Source organism: Lissotriton helveticus, chromosome 7 (assembly GCF_964261635.1).
Source record: "Lissotriton helveticus chromosome 7, aLisHel1.1, whole genome shotgun sequence".
NCBI classification, from domain to species: Eukaryota; Metazoa; Chordata; class Amphibia; order Caudata; family Salamandridae; genus Lissotriton; species Lissotriton helveticus.
Window position 1 is genome coordinate 1432756285 of NC_136068.1, and position 23650 is coordinate 1432779934.

At 42.1% G+C, this 23650-nt stretch overlaps 1 protein-coding gene across 2 annotated transcripts in view; it reads left to right on the top strand.

Annotated features, from left to right (window-relative positions):
• ABCC3 (ATP binding cassette subfamily C member 3) overlaps positions 1–23258 on the top strand; it is a 708094-nt gene extending 684836 nt beyond the window's left edge. For both annotated transcript variants that reach the window (XM_078654774.1, XM_078654775.1), the window contains exons 29-31: positions 6774–6940; positions 17406–17600; positions 22984–23258. In XM_078654774.1, coding sequence (XP_078510900.1) covers positions 6774–6940; positions 17406–17600; positions 22984–23092 — 471 coding nt within the window. In that variant the 3' untranslated portion in view covers positions 23093–23258. The remainder of the gene's footprint in view (positions 1–6773; positions 6941–17405; positions 17601–22983) is intronic.
• The last annotated feature ends 392 nt before the right edge of the window (positions 23259–23650 follow it).

Genomic DNA, 23650 nt, shown 5'->3' on the forward strand with positions numbered 1-23650 from the left:
TAGAACCACTTGAAAACCTTCCCTTGGTCCCCACGGAGTACACTGAACTAGGAAGGGAGGGCTCCAGGGTTTTACACATCAACCAGAGTGATTCAGAAGGGTCGAGACAAAGGCACGGTAGAGTAGATTTAAACCCAGAGAAGGGGACTGTAGAACTAATAGTGGAAGCATCTCCTTTAATTCTGGTGCTGGCAAATGTCCCCCAATTGGAAGAAGGGCAAGTTGAAAACATCCCATCCCTGATAAATAAATCCCTACATTGGTTATCTAGGAATATGGCTTTTACCCCGGGAGGCAGGGACCAGTTGGCGCAAGAAGTAGTTAAAGCTAGAAGAGTTAAGTGGATCGGGGGTGGCACTAAAAAATATAAAGGGGACTGTGTGGTGTTACACCTGTCTGATCCAGAAGTGCTGCCTAACATTCTAGCGAATATATACCCCCCCAACATAGATCAACTGAAATAGTGCCATTAACATTGGACTTTTTCTACGTGAGTAGAGGAGGGAATACTTTAAACCCAACAATGCTGAAAACTAAATGGATCCCAGTACATAAAAAAGCCAGAACCCTTGAGAAAAGGAACGATTGGGGAATACCGTTGGAAAATAGATTCTCGGCCCTTGCCGGTCTTTCTGACCTTAATGAGTGCGACTGACTGGAGGCTCGGACGACTATAGAGAAGAATAATGTTGTAGAGCCCCAAGAAAGTGGTAACGACGCCCCAATAAAGTTCCTAGAAATAATTACTAGTGCCGGTAAGACATTTGGAAAGACCGTAGATGAGCACATTACAGAAGAACTTGTGTCATTAATTCCCCGTAATATTATGTGCAATGAGGGAGTTAGTTCTACACCTCCCTTGTCGTACCATAATCAGGGAACTCCAATGCACGAGCGGCCTAATCAGACAAAAGGTAGCCTTAGACTTATTTCCTGGAACTTGGCGGGAATTCACCGTAAACTTGATTCCCCTGAATGGTGTGAATTTATCGACTCCCAAGATATTATTATGCTACAGGAAACTTGGGCAGTTGCACCCGTTTTCCTCCAGGGCTTCTTAAATTTCTCGGTCCCCGCTAACAAGAATACTAAAGGACGGCCTTCAGGGGGTCTAATTACTTGGGTACGACAATCCCTACAATGTACCATCAAGCAGAGGCCTGCTAGCAATTGTGATATACTCCCGATTGTGATTACTTGGGCCGATGGCCATAATATGGTCCTATATAACATCTACGCCAGGGGAACCCAAGGGGGCAAAGCATCGGTAGTGATAGATGCGTTGGACAATGATCTAGAGACCCTTCCAGCCCACTACACTGCCTTAGTGGGGGGAGATCTGAATACAACATTTGAGCCACTAGGAGCCGAGGATAATGAATTGGCCCTAGAGGAGGATATTAAATGGGGAGTCCCCCAACTAGATTTACCGCTGGTAAAAAAATGGACAGAAGTAGCAATTCAGGTGAAGAGCATGTGCCTGGCTAGGGGGTTGAGGGCAGTAAATGGCCGCACTCCCTCAGACCAGCAGGGCACGAATACTTTTGATAACTTGAGGTCAAGCAGTCGGATAGACTACATCCTCATAGATCTTAGAGATTGGCACAAAGTAGAAGACATGAAAGTGACACCAAGATTGGAGAGTGACCACAATCCATTGTGCTTACTCCTTAATCAGGACCAAGGTGAAAGCTCAGCTAATAAGGACGGAGGAGTCACGACATTAGAAGTCGTTCCATCTAATAATCTCCGACACGTTAAATGGGCATTTTTGGCAGATAATCCTGGGGTTATGCAGGACTTACAGGAGGTAGTTAATAAAGAGGTTAGTAACCTACAGATCCATTGTAATGAACTATATTTTAACCAATTAATTGAAGAGTCACAGCCTAAGTTCTTTACTAATTTGCAGAAGTTTTTCCTGAAAAAAACACAAAGGGGGAAGGGTACTGGTCCCCCGAGAAAAAGAGGGTGGTATGACCACTCATGCAGGAGGGCGCGACAGAACCTTAGCTTAGCGTTAAGGACCAAAGTAGGCGTACTAAAGGCCAAGGATGATTACAGGAAAGCACAAACCATGGCAAAAAGATTGTGGGAGGAGAACCTATGGCTTGATCTTAAGAAGGCATGTGTAGCTAAACAACAGAAAGAGTTCTGGGCTATTTTAAAGTGGGGTAGTGGGGGAGTAGCAGACTGCCCGAAAAACAATGTAGCGCAGGAAGCGTGGGTGGACTTTTTTAAACCCCAATATGCTGACAATTTGCCCCAATCAACCGAATTGCCTCCAGAAAGAGTATTCTATAGCCATGGAGTATTCTCACTGAAAGATGTAAATGAGGCAATGGATGGAGTAACCAGAGGTAGGGCTCCAGGAATTGATGGAATACCAGCGGACATATTTTTAGCGGACAGAGCGAACAGGTGTAAATACTTTGTATGGCTTGCGAATTCCATCGCACAAGGAGCAATGATCCCAGCAACATGGAAGGGCGCGGAGATTATACCAGTCTTCAAAAAAGGGGATAAGTCCCTACCAAGCAACTATAGGCCGATTAGCCTCATTGATTCGGCACAAAAATTGATGGGCAGGATGATTCAAAATAAAATTCAAGCCTGGATAGACGACAAAGATATCCTGTCCCCGTACCAAGCGGGCTTTCGACCATTAACTAGCTCTGTTGACCAGTTATTCCACTTTTTAACTTTGTTCTGGAAAAATGTAACCCTGACAAATGGCCCATTATATGCTGTTTTCGTCGACTTAAAGTCAGCGTTTGATTTGGTTCCTCGACAAAAATTATGGATTGTTTTGCGCGATCTTGGAATAAGCCCCGAATTGTTGACTTTGCTCATAAGAATGCATGAAAATAACTATGCAAGGATCAGGTGGGGTGCACAAGGAGACGTCACTGAACCTTTCCCTGTGGAGCGTGGGGTCAGGCAGGGGTGCGTCCTGTCCCCCACCTTATTCTCTCTCTATATCAATGGCATAGTAGATTTCCTAAAGCAATCTCCGACTGATGCCCCAGAACTAAATGGGGAGCGGGTCCCAGTACTAATGTTTGCTGATGTCACTTTACTGGTCTCGCGGACCCCAAGTGGCTTACAAAAGACAATCAACGCCTTTGGAGATTTTTGTCGGATTCGGGGTTTGGAACTAAACACGAAAAAGACTAAGTTTATGAATTTGAATCCAGCAAAGCAATTTAAGGGAAAAATTTATTTTAATGGGTCCATCTTGGAGGAAGTTAACGCTTTCACTTATCTAGGTATTTCTTTACAGGCCAGGATGAACTGGAAATCTCATATGGATTCTGTGGTGTTAAAGTTCAACCAATTGGCTGGGGCTATAGCACAAAAACATAAATCTTCATTTACAAAACCTATCCAGCCTACTATGGAGATTTATAGTATGAAAGTGTTGGGCGCTTGCCTCTACAGATCAGAGCTATGGGGCTTTTCCAACTTGAGTAGTCTGGCTACTGCTGAAAACAAATTTCTCCGCAGATTGGTTGGTGCCCCACAGAGCACTCCCTCGATTCCGCTGCTTTATGACCTTGGGAGAAAGAAAATCGAAGACATGGCTAGATTGCGCCCTCTTTTATATTGGAGGCGCGTAAAGACTACCCCTGAACTGGGCCACTACGCATCTGCTCTCAAGGACATTATTGGCTCTGACCGGTTTTATAAAATAGCCTGGCTCAAAGAAATCAGGACTTTGCTCCAAAAAATGCACCTTGAACATTTATGGACTGTAGTTGAGCCCCAGGCCTTTCCATCTAAGACACTATTGAAAAAGATGTACTGGGACATGATATACAATACTGCTTTGACTACTGGTCAACCGTCCATGTTGGCATCCCAGTTCTTGGATTCAAAAGTAACACCTAAATGTGAACAGTACTGGGATTTGATTATTAAACCCCTAGATAGAAAGCTGTACTTCCAGTTCAGAATTGGTTCCCTACCACTTAATGCTTTTACTGCTAAATGGTCCCCAGGCAATGTAAACACATGCTGTTACTGTAAAGATCATGTTGAGGACATCCCTCATTTCCTGTTTGCATGCCCGTTATATGCTGCCCCAAGAACAAGATGGCTAAAAGCGATTTGTAGGAACCTGGGGATTAGGAAATACCTAGAGGCACTAAGAATATTAAGATCAAATTGTGCCCCCAATCTTGCTATCGCTATAGCCAAATACCTGGGATGGGCCTGGATAATACGCACGCGCACTTTAAAATGTAATTAAATCATGTAAAATGGACTGCATAATCATGGGTACCACCTCAATTAGATAAGTCTTTGTACTGTGACTCAGAATTTTAAAATATATGAATTTTACAAATTGTAGTATTCGTCAGCGAATTGTAATTTGATGGTGTTTAATATGTATTTTAAGTTGATCTTAAAAATTTAGAATAGTATTTATAATGTTTAGGATAGGGTAACATGCTTTTATGACAATGCTGTCGAATAAAGTATTTAAACTTGAAACTTGAATCCTCATACCTGTCTAGAAATAGCAATCTAAGATTTTTATCGACAATAATATTGCACTTGTGTAAATAAGCATGGAATACATATTAATGAGATCTTATGCAAAGTGTGTTGTCTAAAAATAGATTGTATCTTTCAACGATCACTGCCATTATAACACTTACTGCTGCATCCCTTCTACTGCATCGCCTGACATTTTTTGGGGGCGACATAACGAACTTCACCCTTTTTTGTAATTTTTTCAGTTTAAATTGCCCATGCGATATGTTTAACTAAATAATTCTCACCTATACCTCATTTTATACCACTTGCCATTCACAATGTAATATTTGGCAATGTACTGGAGGTGACGCAGTGGCCGGGCAATATAGTGGAGGTGAAGAAATGTGGCAGGAAATGGGTGAGCAGTCCCTTTGATTTTCAGTCTGCCTCAGAAGATGATTTGGAAAATAACAAAACTTAGCTATAGACCCTTCAAAAACCAAAGAGAAGGTCAAGGCTGTATCAAGGCTGCATCAAGCCAGTACAGTTTACATGCCTAGTAGGGAAACTAAATGTAGGAGAAAAAGAACTAGCCAAGTACATATTAATGACTAGTCTGCCCTATATTAAAACGCTAATTGCATTAGCGATTACTCATCAAAATTACTCCCCCAAGCCATCACCCTACTCCATGCTCACCAATGTGGCTTCAGATGCTGAAATGGGAGTGACACATCATAGATCAAAGACAGTTAAACGTTCAATATCACATGAAAAAAGGAATGGACAAGAGCCTGCTAAAAATGTACTGTCAGCACAGTAATAGAGTAATCATACTGGACCAAAAGTGTTGTTTATTAAAGAGCACTTTTGTAAAATGGGCCAACCCTTTGTATCAAACTCGATGTTTGAATGCTTTATGTTATGAAACCAATGCTCTGCACCCAAGTGCCACCAGGAACTTTCTAAAATACAGAAAATAAAAACAAGCAAATTCAATACATATGGGATTTAGGGAGGGTCGGGTAGGTTCTAATTATTTTAAAGTATAAGTGTTTTACTATGTAAGGTGAATCCCTACTGGACTATTTTTGGTACAGTATTCGTAGATGTGTCTATTATTAAGGAATCCAACATTTGATAGTGCAATATATGAATCATGTGGCTTTGTGAGATGACAATATTTACATAGTTCAAATTCCACATGGATCATGTACTTATACTTCCAATTGTAGTTCAGAATGTGTGGCAAGAAGAAAATTAAAGTGGCATGTATATTTTTCATTAATTTGTGAGATTTGAGCTCCATATGCCTATTCCACTCCCTAAGACCAGCCATATTCAAATCAGAGTTGATCAGCCCATCTTCCTCTGCCGAAAAACATTCCGGCAAGGTCCCCTCCAGATGGCAACACAAGCAGTGGGAGACCATTCTTTACCTAGATGTACAGTATGGTGCAGTTTGGGTCCTATGGCAAAGTCCACAGGGGAGCCATGTTTATGCATATTCCGGGAAACAAACAATTATGTATATTAACTCAAGCATTCCAACCATTCACTTTTTTGACACTCCAATTGTGATTGTTATGTCCAGACAAGAGTTTCTTGCTCACAGTGACACATAACTTAAGCCACTCCAGGTGTTGGTGGTCTCACCTGGTGTGGCACTTTCATGTATTATTGGTCCAGTTGCAACAGAATGAAGCCTGATGGTGTCTGATGTGGCACAATGGGCACAATAAATAATAATGAACTGGAATGCATTCTGATTAATTATCAGTGGTTGAGATTAATCCAAGCATTGCGCACATCTCTTATTTGCTGATATTCATGGAAAAGGGGAAAAAACATGAATATGGTGTATCGTTAGTGTTATAATTCCTTGTCACTAACATTTACTGGTTAAAGGACATTTAATTAGTCTGTTAACTGGCACGTTCATGAATAATGAAGTGAACGTGTTTCGAAAATGAGAAAAATCGACAATATATAGTGTACAGCCCGGGAAAAGAATCCCATGTGCTGTTCTCAGATTCAGTGGTTATAATATCTCTGTAGATGCCAAGACTGGGTATTAACCCTCTGAGCCATCTTGCTGCCTAGTGTCTTTGCTTATCTTCTGCTGGTGGTTGTTTTAGTCGGCTGGCAACCTTGTCTACTTCTGGACGCACTAGTGTTACTTAAAGCAGATAACGGAATTTTGCTATATTAATCCCCCAAATGATCATAACCATCAGGTTTAACAAATATGATGCTGCCTCACCTTGCTTTGTGTTTTCATTTTTGTATAGGACCCGGTCCTTTTCTCTGGAACACTAAGAATGAATCTGGACCCATTTGAAAAATATTCAGATGATGACATATGGAATGCCCTTGAACTGGCACATTTGAAAATGTTTGTTGCTAACCAGTCAACTCAACTGAATTACGAATGCACTGAAGGAGGAGAAAACCTCAGGTAATATATGTTTGATGTAGCTTCTCCCTGCTTTTAACTTAATTGCATAAATGCTTCACGTCAACTTATGAAAGACAATAGTTAATGGAAAGTTTACAAGATGATTAGTGTGGTTTATTAGGTACTGATGCACCCTAATTTGATAAGCTATTTTCTTTAAAAACACGACTCTCCTAACAGAACCAGACCTCTTGGAGAATATACTAGGGTTCGCCTCACATTCATGTTCACACTGTAATCTCAATTAGGAATTTAAATGTGCCGTTTGAACAGCATCTAAAAACAACCCAAACAGTTTACAATAGCAACTGTGACAAGAGATACACAATCTGCCTTGTCAGCCATTGATATATTCTTTGTTGCAATCCCACCAGTCCCGAGCTGAAATAGGACCTGTTGCCACCCAAGCAGAAAATGTGAATACTTTTAAACTGTAACCTGCTCAATCCCTGTATTTTGAAAGATGAACACGCCAGTCTCCAGTAAGTTCCAAACGTGTTCTGTATTCCATCATGAATTAAACGTGAGCAGAAACTTTTAGTTCTTTGCTGAAGGAACTACTTCAGGGCTGTTACCAATCCATACAAAGTATTTGTTTATTAAAAACCTGATAAAATATAGGTAATTATGTATACAATTAAAACTAATTGAAGAAAAAATGCATTTATCATCCTTCAAAAATTGGCACACTATATCATTAATCACTTTTTTACAGGTAGGGAGAATAGTGCAGCTAAAAGTAAGAACACAGAGTCCCAGAAGGTCGTAGCACCCAGTGGGGTCGAAATATAACCCATTGCCCTTTCATTTTCTATTTCACAGTAAGACAATATAATAAAAGCAAGATTATTTGAAATAATTAACCTATGGGCCAGAGATTGTGAGTAGGCCTGGGCGAAATGTATGTTATGTTGGTCTAATCACCCCTAATTTTGCTAATTTCATTTCATGCCTTTTACGTTAAATTCCCAAAAGTACAAAATTAGACCTCATCACAGAAGTGCATGCTGTTTGTGGCAAACATTTAGAGCAAATGCACTGGAACAAGGCAAAAAAGCAACACACAAGTGGGTACTGTTTATGGCGATTGTCATTTTTTGTTTTTAGAGTGCTAGGGTCCAAAATGGATGCAAGGTTGCATTGTGCACTAAAATATAGCAGCTTTTTTGTGTAATTGTGTAATTACACATAACCTTTCCAAAATCTCCAAATAATGCAGATTTCATACATCCCACCCTTAGTGTGATTCCTTTGGCCATTAAGGGAATTGGAAGTAGGGAAGTTGCTGAACTCATTGTTAGCTATTGGAGCATTGGAATATGGAGCTATGGTTTTATGTCACCTTTTATTGGCAATATCCCCATAGCAAACCACATTGACAGTTAATTTCCACAGAAGGCAACCCTCATCTTCCAGGCATAAAATCCCGATGTCCCTCTCAGCTTTATCTCATATTGATATGGGCTCTCCCCTGTGAGTGGCAAAACAGCTTTCAAATTGGCTTTATATAACTTCTTACTAATTGTGGCCCATTTTAAAAGACTTAATACACAGACAGGTTGTGGGTTTCTGAACAATTTACAACAACAGATGGTGAGGTATGTCCAGCGCATAGCCCATGTGGCAAATAGTGGGAAAGAAATATTTTTAAGTTGCATCAAGGGGTTTCTGTTCTAATTGTGAGTAGAACAGAGTGGGCGGATTTACCATAATTTTAAAGATCTATGTAAAGGGATCAGTGTTGATATTGAATCGAAATTCAACATCAAAATGCCTGGCTATCAAGACATCCTCTACTCACACCAAGAGGCCCATAGGAATGAATGGGGATACATTCTCAAATTGCGATTTTCGAAGAGAAAATCGCAATTTGAGAATCGCAATTCCAAGGGTGCCAGGGTGTCCAAAGGACACCTGTTGCACCCCTGGAATGTGCCTGTAAGTACATGTGACTCACATTCTTGCCCTAAGGGCATGTCTGTGCGCCACATGGCACTTTGAATTTAAAAAAAATGCATTTTGACAGGAAATCTGAAAATACCATCTACTTGGAGTAGGTGGTATTTTGCAATTCCTTAAGCCAAAATCGCAATTTAAAAGGCACCCCTACATAGCATTTAAGGAATCGCAAAATTGCGATTCCTTAAATGCTTGAGCAAAATAAGGAATTGCAATTTTTGCGATTCCTTATTTTGCTATGTGGCACCTACATACCAAAATGCCGTTTGCGATTTGCAAACGCCAGAATTCTGCGAATTCCGGCGTTTGCAAATCGCAAACGCCTTCCTAAATATGCCCCTAGATTCCTACCTAAAATAGAAACAATAGCCATTCCACTTATTGGTGGATGTATCTCTATATTGAGACTTGTCAACGAAGGTGACCTAGAAGTTATAATCAGCAAATATAGTCCACTGGGATACCGGGAATATGTACTGGTTGTATGTCACAAGGAATCAAGGGATAGAGACAGATGGATCATATGTGAGAATGATTATTAACAACTCATTACAGACAGGGAACATGCACAATGAATTACAATCTACCTCTGTCATTTGCATTCTCAAAAATGTATAAAATGCATAATTTCTTGCTAATTATAGCCCTATGTCCAAATCGCCAACTTTTGAGAAGGGACTCTACAATCAACTACAGGAATTTGTGGAATTGTTTTTTATTCTGCAACTTTCCCAGGCTGTGTTTTGCTCCAGGAACAGTAAATAAATAGTAGTAGTTGCAGCAGTAGATGATCTCAGACCTCCAATCGGGGCATCCCTGACACCTTCATACCACACAACTTCTCTGCAGCATTTGACACCATAGACTACCAGACTTTGATGGACCCGCAACTAAAGGTAACCTTAAGTCTAAGTGGTTGGTCTTGGTTTGCAGAACATGGTGCTAGCTTGGTTTGAGGATTTCAAAAACTTGTTGTAGGAAGCTGGCTCTTTATATACTATACCAAAGCGAGGTATAGTGTGCACCGAGTCCAGTGGAACCCAAAAGGTAGGCATAGGTAAAGTAGATAGCACCTCACTATCTATTAGGGGTAGTGTGATCAAGCAGTAAGGCTTTATCAGAGGACACTATTAAGCATTTGTTGTACACACTGAGTCAGCAAATGAATATCCACGCTCAAAGGCTGAACTTCAGACCAATTGTTTCTGTATACAAATATTCTTTTAGTTATTTATTTCCCAGATCAAAGCAAGCCTGGCACAGGTAAGTGATAAATACTTTGCATTTAATATATAGTTGTAATGCAGTTTGGATTGTAATTGTATAAGCGCTTTGTTTTGACTGACAGTATTGTTACTGAGAAATGTAATGCTTTGTAAATACAGTACATATACTTTGAATAGGCTTTTTAGTAAAATGACTAAGCATGAGCGGAAAATCCGTTACGTCCGCGGATTTTTCGGATTTGTGGGGAATCCGCAATCCGCGTATTTTGCGGATTTCCCATAAAATCCGGAAAAAAAAATCTGCGGACGTAACGGGTTCAAAAGTTGAACCCCCACTCATGTAACTATTTTACAATGGCGCCAGCAAGCTGCCAGCGCCGTTGTAAAATAGTTACAAAGTTAGCTTGCACAGGAACCACTAGATAAAACGAAGCAGGTGCTGCTTTATTTTATCTAAGTGCTTCCTGTGCAAGCTAACTTTGTAACTATTTTACAACGGCGCTGGCAGCTTGCTGGCGCCATTGTAAAATGCTACTAAAACAAAAACAATGTTGTCCCCCAGGATAATTTTCTCTCACAACTTTGAGACTACAAACAAGGGAAAAAAACCTATTGTTTGTATGGGTTATTTTATTCAAACCCTTTTAGAAATTTTTTATTAAATCATTTTGAAAGGCATTTTTATGGTTGAGAAAAACACTACTTACAAACAGGGTCACCCTGGTTGGGCTTTCTAATAAGTTGTATTTTTCACAAAGATTGATTATTTGTGCGAACAGAATTGTTGTTTTTCTTATTGTAAAAGAAGCTTGTTTATAACTGTGGATTCATTTGTACATAGTTATTGTTTTGTGTTTAGAATTGTTTGTATGATAGCTGTAAATAGTGTAAATGTTTGTAAGTAGTGTTTTTCTCAACCATAAAAATGCCTTTCAAAATGATTTAATAAAAAATTTCTAAAAGGGTTTGAATAAAATAACCCATACAAACAATAGGTTTTTTTCCCTTGTTTGTAGTCTCAAAGTTGTGAGAGAAAATTATCCTGGGGGACAACATTGTTTTTGTTTTATTATATTACGGTCCAGTTGACCCCCTGTCCCAGGACCAAACTCCGTTTTTTTGCAAATTGTAAAATGCTACAGCAGCTCACTCAAGGGACCCCTGCGTCCTTCGGGGCGATTGCATAGTAACACACACATGGTCGCTCGAACTAGTTGATGCTCAAATTCAGTGACTCATTCATTAGCCCAAAAACAATCGTGAGCGTCGTCGAGGCTGGACAGGTGTGCCTTCTTCCCAAATCTACCGTGGAAAATCAGCTGTGATGCTGGATAGACTTTGCATCCTTGACTTTCACGAGCGCAATACCCATGAGTAGGCACATTGTGTTCGCACGGGTTTCTGCACGTTCGCGAGTGTTTTGTACAATAAAACCCTTGCGAACTTGCAGAAACCCGTGCGAACACAAAAACAAAAAAAATACGCTAGGATCCGCGGATTTTGCGGATTTTCGAAATCCGCAAATACGCAAATCCGCAAATCCGCGGATTGCCAATACGCAAAATCCGCTCATGCTTAAAAATGACCAGTACATTACTTTCAGATTACTTTTCTTACACAGTGTAGTATACCTGGACACTACACTGGGACATTTCCTGTAAACAGGTAAGTAAAATAGTTTTTTTTAGTTAGTACAATTTTAAAGAATTTCTTCAGGTTTTGCAACTCAACACTTCGAAACTCTTCATAGAAAAACAGTCAATGTAATCCTATGGAGGAAAATAGTGTTATTGGTTTGAGGGAGTTGGCATTCTGGGGTTAGACTCAGGGGTCCCCCTGGATCAATGATGCACTCTTGCTACACCCTCAGTGGCACTAGGGCGGCTGGGTGCAGAGTGCTGAGGCCCAATGTTATCCAATGGGGATAGGGGGCCTCCGGTTGGTAGCTGCTGACAAGCAGGCCACTGGGTTGTGGGAGCAAAGCTCCTGGACTTAAGCTCAGGGAAAATGGGAGTTTAGGCCAGCACAAAAGTTGCACCTTCAGCAGCACTGGCGCAGCTGGGTGCAGAGTGCTGTTTTGGCGTCGGAAGCCCTGTAGCTTTCAATGGGGAGTCTCTGGTTTGCAAAAGAGCTGCAGGTGCGGGGACGAAGGTCTTCTGGGTGTGACCACCACTTGGAAAGGTAAGTTGGGATGTTGGCAACTTTGTTGTGGGAGTTGGCATTCTGGGGTTAGACTCAGGGGTCCCCCTGGGTCAAGGATGCACTCTTGTTACACCCTCAGCTGCACTAGGGCGTCCGGGTGCAGAGTGCTGAGGCCCAATGTTATCCAAAGGGGATAAGGGGCCTGGTAGCTGCGGACAAGCAGGCCACTGGGTTGTGGGAGCAAAGCTCCTGAACTTAAGCTCAGGGAAAATGGGAGTTTAGGCCAGCACAAAAGTTGCACCTTCAGCAGCACTGGGGCAGCTGGGTACAGAGTGCTGTTTTGGCGTCGGAAGCCCTGTAGCTTTCAATGGGAGTATACGTTTTGCAACAGTGCTGCAGGCTAAAGGACGAAGGTCTTCTGGGTGTGACCACCACTTGGAGAGGTAAGTTGGGATGTTGGGTGTTGGTTAGGCACCATTGGTTGGGCCACCCCAGGCCAGGGGGCATCGGGTGCCGGGGTGCCTTTTAGTGTCGGATCTTCTTACCAGCTTCTGGTCACGGTTTGGGGGGGACCTTCTGGTTTGAGGGTGGAGGCGTTGGCTGGAGGCTTGAGGAAGGTCAGGGGTCACTAGATCTTGGGTCAGGATCGCTGGGGAGACCTCCTCCTGGTGTTTGGCCACTCGAACTCTGGCCAGATTGGTGCAAACTCATGGATCCTCTCGGAGCTGGAGTCTGGTGTTTGAAAAAATCCAGTGATCACGGGAGAAAGAGTCTTTGGGATGGAAGGCAGGCTGGTCCTCCGGGTTTTTCAAGGTTGCTGGCTGCAGACACACCAAGATTTTGCTGGAGCTGGTTCAAGGTGGGGACCGGCCGGTAGGGCTGGTGGCAAATCAGTGGGCATTCTCCTCTTATTAGCTTCGGCACGGTAGTTCAGTCCATCGTCTTCATTTCTTCTTGCAGGTTTATGTATGCTTTCTTGGTTCCAGGCTGCCCCCTAAATACTGTATTTAGTTGTTTTTTTTAGAGGTCTCGAGGTCAGTAGCCAATGGGCTACTGACCTTAGGGTGACTACACCCTTAGTGTGCTCACCACACATGGGGGAGTGAGCACAAGCCCTAATACTGATTGGGGATTGCCTCCCATCTGAGGGGTATGGTTGGCAAAGGTGGGCACACCTTCTGGGCTGGCTAATTTTTCCCGCCTGTCTTCCCGCCAAAAAGTAGGCGAGACAGGTAGGGGGCCTGCTCCTGATAGCAGGGAAGGCTGGGGGTCGCATTACAATGGCTGCCAGGCATTTGAAGCTCCCCTGCCACAGATGGCTCTTCCTGGCCTGGGGGAGGTTTGAACACCTCAGCCCAGAAAATGCTTTGTGTCTGGGCTCAGGGAGCGAAGGCTCCCACCCTTGGGGTCCAGAAATATGTCTTGTGGTGGCAGGCTGGTGTGTACCAGTCAGGGAACCCACCAGAGACTGGTTGTTTTTCAGGGGACATCTCTAAGATGCACTCCAAGTGCATTTTTCATTAAATCCCACACTGGCATCAGTGTGGGTTTAATGTGCTGAGAAGTTTCATACCAGACTTCTCAGTATTTAGTGTAGCCATTATGGTGTTGTGGAGTTTGTAGTGACAATCTCCCAGCACCATAAACTCTTAATGGCAGCACTGCACTTATAATGTCTAAGAATTAACTTAGACACTGTAGGGGGATTGGGCTCTTGCATCTGTATCATCTGTATCCTCACCATTAGTATAGGGCACCCAGCTAGAGGGGTGACTGATATATGGCAGGGCAGTTGGTTGTAGGATTGGCACACAGGGATCTGTGCCATGTCGATGTTCACTTTGTTCTGCACCAAAACACGGAGCCTGCAAAGGCAGTGTGTGTGTGTGTGTGTATAAAGGTACAAGGCCTGTAACGGTGGCACAATAAGTGCTGCAGCCCTTATAGGTCTTCCCTTGTCACAATGCCCTGGGTACCTGTGGTACCATTTACCAGGGTCTGACCTCAGGCCAGAGAAGCCAATTGGGTTTGGGTTAGTTTTGGGGAAAGAACACAGACTCTGGGAAGCTGATTGGCATGGACCCAGGGCACATCAAGTCCAAGTGCATCAGTAATCTGGAAAAAAGTGGGGCAGGGTAACTGCAACTGAAACGCAGCTTCTCACACTTGTGATCCCAGAAGCTACATCTATCCTCCTTTATTTACGGCCCTCAACCAAGTAGTCATGCAGCATCATTCGAGTCCATTCTGCTCATTTATTATTTAATCTGCACAGTCTCTTGCTGGCATACCAGATTCTTTCATTCAGATATACATTCTAGTATACTGATGTCATGCAGATACCCCTTAAGATATCCAATGATTTAGATACCAAATCTGAAAACTGTCACCTGTTTATCCATTTACAGCAAGGAGAGAACTGGATGAGCAATACCCATTTGAAGCTCTCTGCCAATAAGCTGGATTTGTTGGCCCTCTTTTCCAAACTTCTTTCACATCATATCCTTTTTGGTCCTCATAGCTAGGTACTTGTACGGCACAGCTTCTCTGTGAAGCACTTAGGAGTCAAGCTGGACACTGCACTGAATCTTGGAACCAAGATCAGTGCAGTAGTTAAAACCTGCATTGTTATATCTGCATATGCTTAAGAGACTATTCCATCTATTTTCTTTTTCACATAAGGTAATGATTATGAATGACCTCATCTTTGGGCACATTTAGTATTACAGTGCTTTACACCTTGATCTTTCAGCTGGAGTGAACTTTAGACTTCAACTAATACAAAGTGGTGCTGCAAGAATTATCCTAGGACTTTCAAAGCAGGATTAATTGGTGCTGTTTAAGTATATGTGTCCTGTTCACAAGATCATATATAGTAATAGGTTATTTGATGGATACTAAGAACCGCAGAATCCTTAACTTTAGAATATCCCCAGGTACCAGATTGGATACAGAGATTTTTCTTAGTTGTGCATCATGCCAGCTATTGTTAGCAGTGTGCAGCTCTGAAGTGACTCCGCACCACTCCAGAAGTGGAAGAGTGGAGTGGCATATAAGCACCACCCCTGCAACTGATGTCCGTTTCTTTTTTTATGGGCCTTCCGATGACAATCCGTAGCTCAACTCCCAATTTTGTCAGTCTTCTGATCCCCACTGAAAACCTCTGGCTTCAAGCCATGCTGAGAGGACAGGAGGCAGATGTTTGTCATGAACATGCTCATGGGCTCTGGACATGCCTCCAAGACTTGCAGCAGAAGTGCTCTCATGCACCCGAAAGTGATCCAAGACACGCAGTCAAAGATTTTGTCGCTCAACGTAAGAAAGGGTCTCGGTCAAAGTATAGGCCCCGCTTCTCCTCCTAGTTGTGCGTCCAGGTTACAAGGCCATTCCCAAGAGAGGTCTGCTTCTTGCTGAAAGTACTCCTGTAAGCCAAATTTGAAGTCCAAGAATAAGATGACTAAGAGGGACTCTATTCCTCATACCACTACCCAAGATCTCTTGAGAATTGCAAAAGGGCTTCAAGATCAAAACTACACCCTTTCAATGTTCTCCAAATTCAAACTTTTTCAGCAACTTGTCCCCGATGCACCACAAGATTTCCAGGTTGTCATTCCATGCGCAGCTAATATCACCCTTCAATGAGTCAATACTTCAGAGTTTTGGTATGTCTAATAATATGAGTCTTTCAAATTGTTCCAAAGGGCTAAGACTTTCCCCCCATTTCCTCCTCCACCCAACTTCCTCCAACAACATGACATCTTTCAAATGAGCACTCTAAAATACAGGTGCAGAAAGTCAATGTTTTGCTTTCTGTGGGTGCCATTGAGAAGGATGTATGACATTACAACGCATGCTTTTACCACGCATGCTGTTACAACGCAGTTTTTACAATGCATGCTGTTACAACGCATAGCGCTTAGGGGTGCTGGATAGTGAATAGTTTAATTTACTATTCTAACTCCAGTCCCCGTGGATAGTAGGGAAGGTGCTGGATAGTAAATTAAATCCATTCCCTATCCTAGAGCGCCCCTCAGCGCAATGCGTTGTAATGACATGCGTTGTAATAGTTGCGTCGTAATGGCACTGCGTGGTAAAAGTTGCGTTGTAAAGGATGTTTCCCCATTGAGAAACTCAATGATAGAGTAAGGGGGGGGATTCATGCTACTTCATTGTCCGAAAAAAGGAACAAGACTGAAACCTATTTGGAACTTTGCCCAGTGAATGTCTTTCTGATGAAGAATGAATTCAAAATGCTCACACTGGCTTAGGTCATCACAGTTTTCTGGACCCAGAAGACTGGGTGGTGTCCTTTGACTTGAAAGACACATATTTCTACATAGTTGCAGTCCCACAGGTGTTCAAAAAGCCGATGGCCGTGGTCACTGTCCATCTTCAGAAGCCAGGAGTATTCATTTTTCTATACCTCAATAACCGACTGCTGAAGGTGAGCTTGCCACAGTGAAATGTAAACCACCTTCGGACGATGAACAAAGTCCTGACACCTTTCAGGTTGACAATAAACCTATTGCAGCCCCATCTGAGCCTGTTGCAGACATTTCCATTAATAGGATATATTCTGGACACAGTGACATTCAGGGGCTTGATCCCAGTAGTTCTAGACTCAGTTTTGGGTCTTGCTGAGATGGGCTCCGAGGCTTCATCCTCTCGAGGTGGCAAATGCGGGCTTCAATTGATCTTCCATCCCAGTGGGCTCAACACCATGCCTGCCTTTCCGAATTCATTCAGACTCCAAAGTAAATGGCATAGAATCTGGCAATCACCAGCCTGGACTGCAACAGGCCACTTTCCATCCAAAACCCAGAGTTCTTCGTTATGACAGCCTTATCACTGCTGGGTTGTGGGCCATCTGGGAGAGGTGGAAATGTAAGGGTCTGCAGCAAAGAGCCACAGCTGTCATCTGGAGTTTTATGTGAACCCTCTGGTCCTAAACGTACTCCTGCTGTCCAGGGAGGCGGATTCAGGGTGGCTTTCTGCACTGCATGACAGCTACACAAATATGCTCCAGCGTATAGAAATAACATGATGGACAATTTGAATGATAGTTTCTGAGTAGTCGTAGAGTTAATACAGCATGTAATAGAAACAACCTTATATGTTTATGTCTGTTTTGCTTACAGTGTTGGCCAAAGGCAGCTTGTTTGTTTAGCAAGAGCTCTTCTGCGGAAAACACGCATTCTGGTCCTGGATGAAGCTACTGCAGCAGTGGATCTAGAAACAGATGACCTTATCCAAACGACAATCAGAACACAGTTTGAAGACTGTACAGTTCTAACCATAGCACACAGATTGAACACAATTATGGACTATACCAGGTAACTTTATTAATGTGCGATTTTATCATTATATTTTTTTATAAATAGTTATATGTGTATATTTATTGTGCCATGTCAAATTCACTATGCTAAATACTTTCATTTTCTAGTACAGTTTAAGCCCAGTTCCTGATTTCAACTCCATCTCTTCGTTAACTGTCTACATGCATTTTGCTTTCACTGTCAAATGCATGTAGATGATGGATGCATGATGGTATATACTAGTAGCAGTGATATGGGTCCTCCCCTGAGAGGGTTGATGGACTCGAGCTATAGAACAACCTCAGCAGGAAACTTTGGAGTAGTTGTTGCAAGTTACATGGCTCCACCAGGCCTATTTAGCTGCACACACAATAATAACAGGGCCCACTCAGATTTTTTATTGCAGATCAATGCATGTAATCTACATGTGTTCAAAAGAGCACTCCTCGCTATTATTCCTTTTATAATACATGCACAATTCTGGATTTCTGAAGAATGCAATCACACCAGCCTGTCTGCTTAAAGAAATCCCTTTTGTCCGGTGTAACCCCAGTTAGCAAGTTCCAAGCCTAATGAGCAAGTTACACCTCCACAAATTGACTGTATTGGACGGCATATTTCAGACAACCTGCTATTTCCAAAACTTTAAAAACTCGATTGAGATGTACCATTTCTTATTCAACAAAAAGTATACTTTTGTAGATAGAAAGGATGCATTCTTCCTGATCTGGTATTTTCTAGCTTCACCTTTCTATCTGTTGTCAGAATCCTCTAATTACGGTACCCTAAAACTACCCCCTCTCCAAATGCCTTTGTACAATGTTGCTCACAAGTCATCTACTCTATGTGGATTGTGTGTACATCTCAGCTGTAATGCATGTCTTTGCAATGGAGATGTTTATTGATCATGCTGCTCTGATCTGCAACATCGGTATTTTTAGAGATTTGGCAGATGCGTTAGAAACCCTTTTTAATTGGCTGGAATTTGAGTTCTGTTTAAATACTCCATTTGTATAATCTGATGCAACTTTGCTAGGCCTCTGTGATGCAGCAGATGGCCCTTTTTCTTGTTTCCCAAGGTTTTTATGGAACTATTAGTGCAACAATGCAAGGAATGCATTTCAAGTATATATACAGGTAGGTAGTTATGAATGAGAAAATACTGTTGTCGTCCATTTTAGGCCTGATGTACCCAAAGACATATACTATTAAAAATGCACAGAGTAGACTTTGGGTCTGCCTCCTAACTTCCACCATTGGTTTGTTTGAGACCATACCCCTTAACCATTTCTTGTATGAAGTGTCCTTCACATTTTGGGCCATCCCATGGGTGTTTACAGTGGGAAAGTGATTTGGGTCTTCTTCATTGCATTGCTGGCACCAAGAACTTTGTCAACAACCTGAAGCCGCATTGAACCAAGGGCTACCAGTCATGCCACTGACCTGCCATATTGTGGGTCATGGCATCTACAAAATCGGATTCTCAATCAGGGCATTCTCCAACAATATTGGTCACAGACTCTGGAGCCTTCAATGCGAGGATGTGTAAAAGCTTTCCGCATAAGCTGATCTTTCCTTTACACGACACACACGCGCACACACACTGAAGTACAACAATGAGAAAAAATTTGCATCTTACACATGTCTGGAGAAACGCCACAGAAACCTAGAAAAAGTGAGATAAACAGTTGCAGATTAATTGAGCTATGTGTCAATTAATTTGTGTTTTTGGAAGAACATTAGTTTCTTATCACCAGTGTGAGAAATGTTACAGATGTAGCAAGTTTGTACCTGGGAAGACAGAAGGAGGATCATGTGATGATCAGACCATTGTGGACCGATCGTTGACATCATGATGACAAATATGAACTATCTAAATCATTTGTTTGTGTGAGTCTGTTTTTCAATGTGCATCTGTACAAATATGCAAATATGTTTCTTTATTGCTGAATTCAGCATGCCATGCTTTAAGTTAAAGAAAACCATTCCACGACTGAAGTTAGGTGAACTATGCAAAGATGTAGTTCCAAGTATCTACTCAGAGCCCACCTAGCACGATTACGCAAGATGTTAAATTAATCTTGTCTGGCCACCGGAAGTCCAGAAGCCCAAAAAGGGTTGAGCCATATCTCTTTGGTCCGCAAATCATCAAATTCTAGAGATCAAGCATCTCTAGTACCGCTGGGACTATTACCACACCTTAGACTTCAGCCCTAACACCAAGGGCTTGTCATGCCCCTTGAACACTATCCTTGCATATGCTGAAATCCAACCCCCTGGGGATCCATCTGACTTCAGGGCAAGGAACATTCTTCAGCAGAGCACCAACGCTTGACCACAGCACCTTCTCTAATGAAGGATTAGCATTAAGCACTGTAAGGCAACCTTGACAGTAGAGGAATCTCAAGGGCAAAGTCAGGCCCATTGGAACCAAGAAGAATCCAACTGACCCTCTGTGCTGAAGTGCACTTCAAAGCTGATGAAGTCGGTGATGCCCAGCATTACAGGAGAGAAAGAAGGAAGATGCCCACTTTTATGTTATAACCCAAAGAGTGATGTTTAAGGACCTCAGATAAACTGCCATGGCCTCTTGGCTTTATTATTTTGACTGGCTTACCACATACATAATCCTTCCTGCGCATTGCATAGTCATATACATTCCCACTGGAGCTGACATGATCTTTCAGTCTTCTGACATGGCCTTACATTTTCAGTTAATGCTACAGCTTCTTCCTGGAAATCTTGGCTCCCCTACTACAAAAGAGAAACAGTCATCTTTTAATTAGGACATTTTCAAAACCTATTAATTCATTCAACGGGAGCTACACACACTGACAATAATCAACTAATAGATAAAAAAAAGATGGTGTCACCTCTGTGCTACAACATCTACAGAAATAACGCTACATAAATTTGCAAATGCCATAGCAAAGAGTGACACCATCTTGTTCTTTACCCATTAGTTGTTTATTGTCTGTGTGTGTAGCTTGAGTTGGTTCACTAAACAAAATCTGCACAAGTGTTTAAATAACTTCCTGTCATAGAGCTTACATCTAGGATAGTTTTTTAAGTTTTGTTCAGTTCTCTGGTGCATGTATTTATTTGTGATTCTCACTTAGGTGAGATTATCAGGAGGTAAAATTGCCCCAGTGAAGTACCACTACTGTATCATACCATTTTTACCACTAGGTGGTTTTAAAACCTGCTTGCAACTTTTGCAGGTCAATGAGAGATAACTGGTGGGAAGATTTTTACTGAACTGTCAAAAGTCCATGTTTTCCCACTATCTGGACTATTTTCCATGCATGGGGAAAACGCTGTCTCAATGCTTAGAGTGTCTCTGACATGGAAGAAGAAATTATGTTCAAACACTATTTGAGACAGATTTGAGACGTACCTCTAGTAGGAATGGAGGGGCATATTATCAAGGAGCTGTGTTAAAATTATCGCCGTTTTATCGGCAGGAAACTGCCGATAAAATGGCGATAATGGGCTTGATAATACGCTCTTGTTAATTCCCATTGAATCCCATGTTAACATCAGAACATGGGCTTCTATGGGAATTAACAAGGGCGTATTATCAAGCCCATTATCCCCGTTTTATCGGCAGTTTCTTGCCGATATAACGGCGATAATTTTAACACCGGTCCTTGATAATATGCCCCGAAGTTCCTGATCTACAATTGTGTTTATAACTGTGGTGGTAATAAGTTCCAGTTGAGTTATGATCTAACCTTATTCATGCCAGTACCAAGGCAGTGATTACAAGTATGGATTATTGGCTCCCTGCGTGAGATACTGTAGTGCTGTTCCCAAACCTGAAATCACCATGTCTGGAAACACCGGACCCAGTTTTAGCCTGCGTAAAATCGTGGTTGAGGAGGAGCGGGAGCTGCGGGCAGAGGCATAGCCCAGTAACTGCTAACCCCATATATAATAGGGCTGCAGACAACATTGAATCCTTAAGCTCCTCTTGCCCTAATGTTCTCCTTCTCATCACCTATATATGTAGCTGCCACATAATGGCTAAATGTAGTTGCAGGCATGCAAGCCGGAATCAGATTCTTGGCCCCTGATATCCCCACACCCAAAGCATGTCAACTCATAATGAAAACCCAAGAGTGTTATCCTCTGTGTCATAATATACTATCAGTTGTTTCAGTCCTGCACTGTTTTCTTCCTCACTTGCATGTGATGCTGTCAGGTGTCCTTAATGTATTCTTTTTTGGGACTTTCACTGCTGCTCTTCATTTGGGATATCACAGGGCATTACTTTTGTATATATAAAAGGAAGGTGTAATATTTCATGTGCAGTGCTGTTTCTATGTATCCCCGTTTTTAATCTTTTGTGTGATTGACGGAGTGAATTGAATAAAATATTAAGGGGCAGATTTACAAGCCCCATGCGCCGCCAGTGTATCACGTTGCGTGACGCACCGGGGGTGCAGCCTGCTAAAGGATATTTACAAGCACAGGTAAAGTCACTCTGCGTGACTTAACCTGTGCTTGTAAATATCGCCCCTGTTCACGCAACACTTTGCGTGTTAGGGGCGGGACATGGGTGTTGCTGTGGCTGTTCCCACTCAACACCCATGTACACTGATGCATTTCCAGATTTACGAGCAATCGTACACCTGGAAATGTGTCAGTTTCCTGCGCCACCATAGGGGTGCCGGCACTTGGCAGCTGCTTGTGCGCCTGCGCAGGGGAGAGCACAGGTATGCAACATATCATTGTAGATATGTCGCATTCCTGTGCTTTAAAAGTGCTGCAGCATGGCGCAGCCAAAGGGCTTGCGGTGCTGCGCTGCAGCACTTTCTTGTAGATCTGCCCCTAAATGTAGATTTACCATGCATTGCTTTCTGTTGTTTGTTCTGTACAAATCGTAAAACAGTGTTTATTTGCCAGTTAACCTTCCTGCATAACGAACTCATTCACACTCCTGCTCTACAGATGAGCCCAAAAATACTTGTTTTGCCTTTTTAGTGTGAACGAGCATGTGCTCGGTGCCTTCCATCGTAAAACCCAAGAGTGGACGAGGTCCTTCTGTTTGTAGAGATAATATTGGTCTATGCTGCGTCTCCTAATCTAACACTGTACGAAACTATGTTCATGGGCGTGCCTTTGGTTTTGAGTATGAGGTCATTTCTTTATAATAATCTATGCGATTGACATTTTTTTGAAAACGAATCAAAAGTCAACATAAATATACGCGCAAACTACTAAAGTTAATGAAACTACAACTGCATAATTAATTGAGCTTTCTTGGCTATCTTCATGCACGTATTATTAGTAATGTGGTACACCAATGTATTGTAGTCGGTACTAATAAACATATGTTGTCCATTAATGTTATTTTAATGTAGATAACTAAGTGCATGTTTTTACTCTTTGTAAATAGGGTTCTTGTTCTCGATAAAGGAAGGATAGCAGAATTCGACACTCCTACCAATCTTTTAGGCGCTAAAGGCATATTCTACGGCATGGCAAAAGATGCAGGACTGGCGTAGCAGAACGGTCTCATCCGCACGCAAAGACTGTCATGAAAGAACAAAAGCAATGCAAAGTGGCTCCAAACAGATGTTTTTATACATATATATATATATAACTTTATACTGTATATGCAGAGAATGTGGATTTGTTCATGATACAATAAACCTAAAAAAACTGAATAAAGCATTGACAGTTATTAAAAGAGTACAGAACTGTAGTACTACAAATTTTCAAGAGAATAGAAACATAAGCGGTAGGGTGCTGTACATTTTCCTTGAGTACTCTGGTTTAGAGGTTGGCTGTAACAGTGGAGAGTGGCGAAATATACTGTTATTGAGTTACTGGGTATTCCACTTCTTTGCACCATTACCGCCATCTTTAGTTATTGCAGACAGTGAAATATGGAATGACTTTCTTTATGAACCGTGGAAGAATGGACGGAAAATGAATACAGGAGCTTGCTGCTGGTTTGAGAAAAGTAACCAAGGCAGAACGTGGCTCTCAGAGTGCACACATACAGTAGAATGAGTGGCACTTGATGGGTTCCTACCAATTCTTATGAGATGGAAAGATCT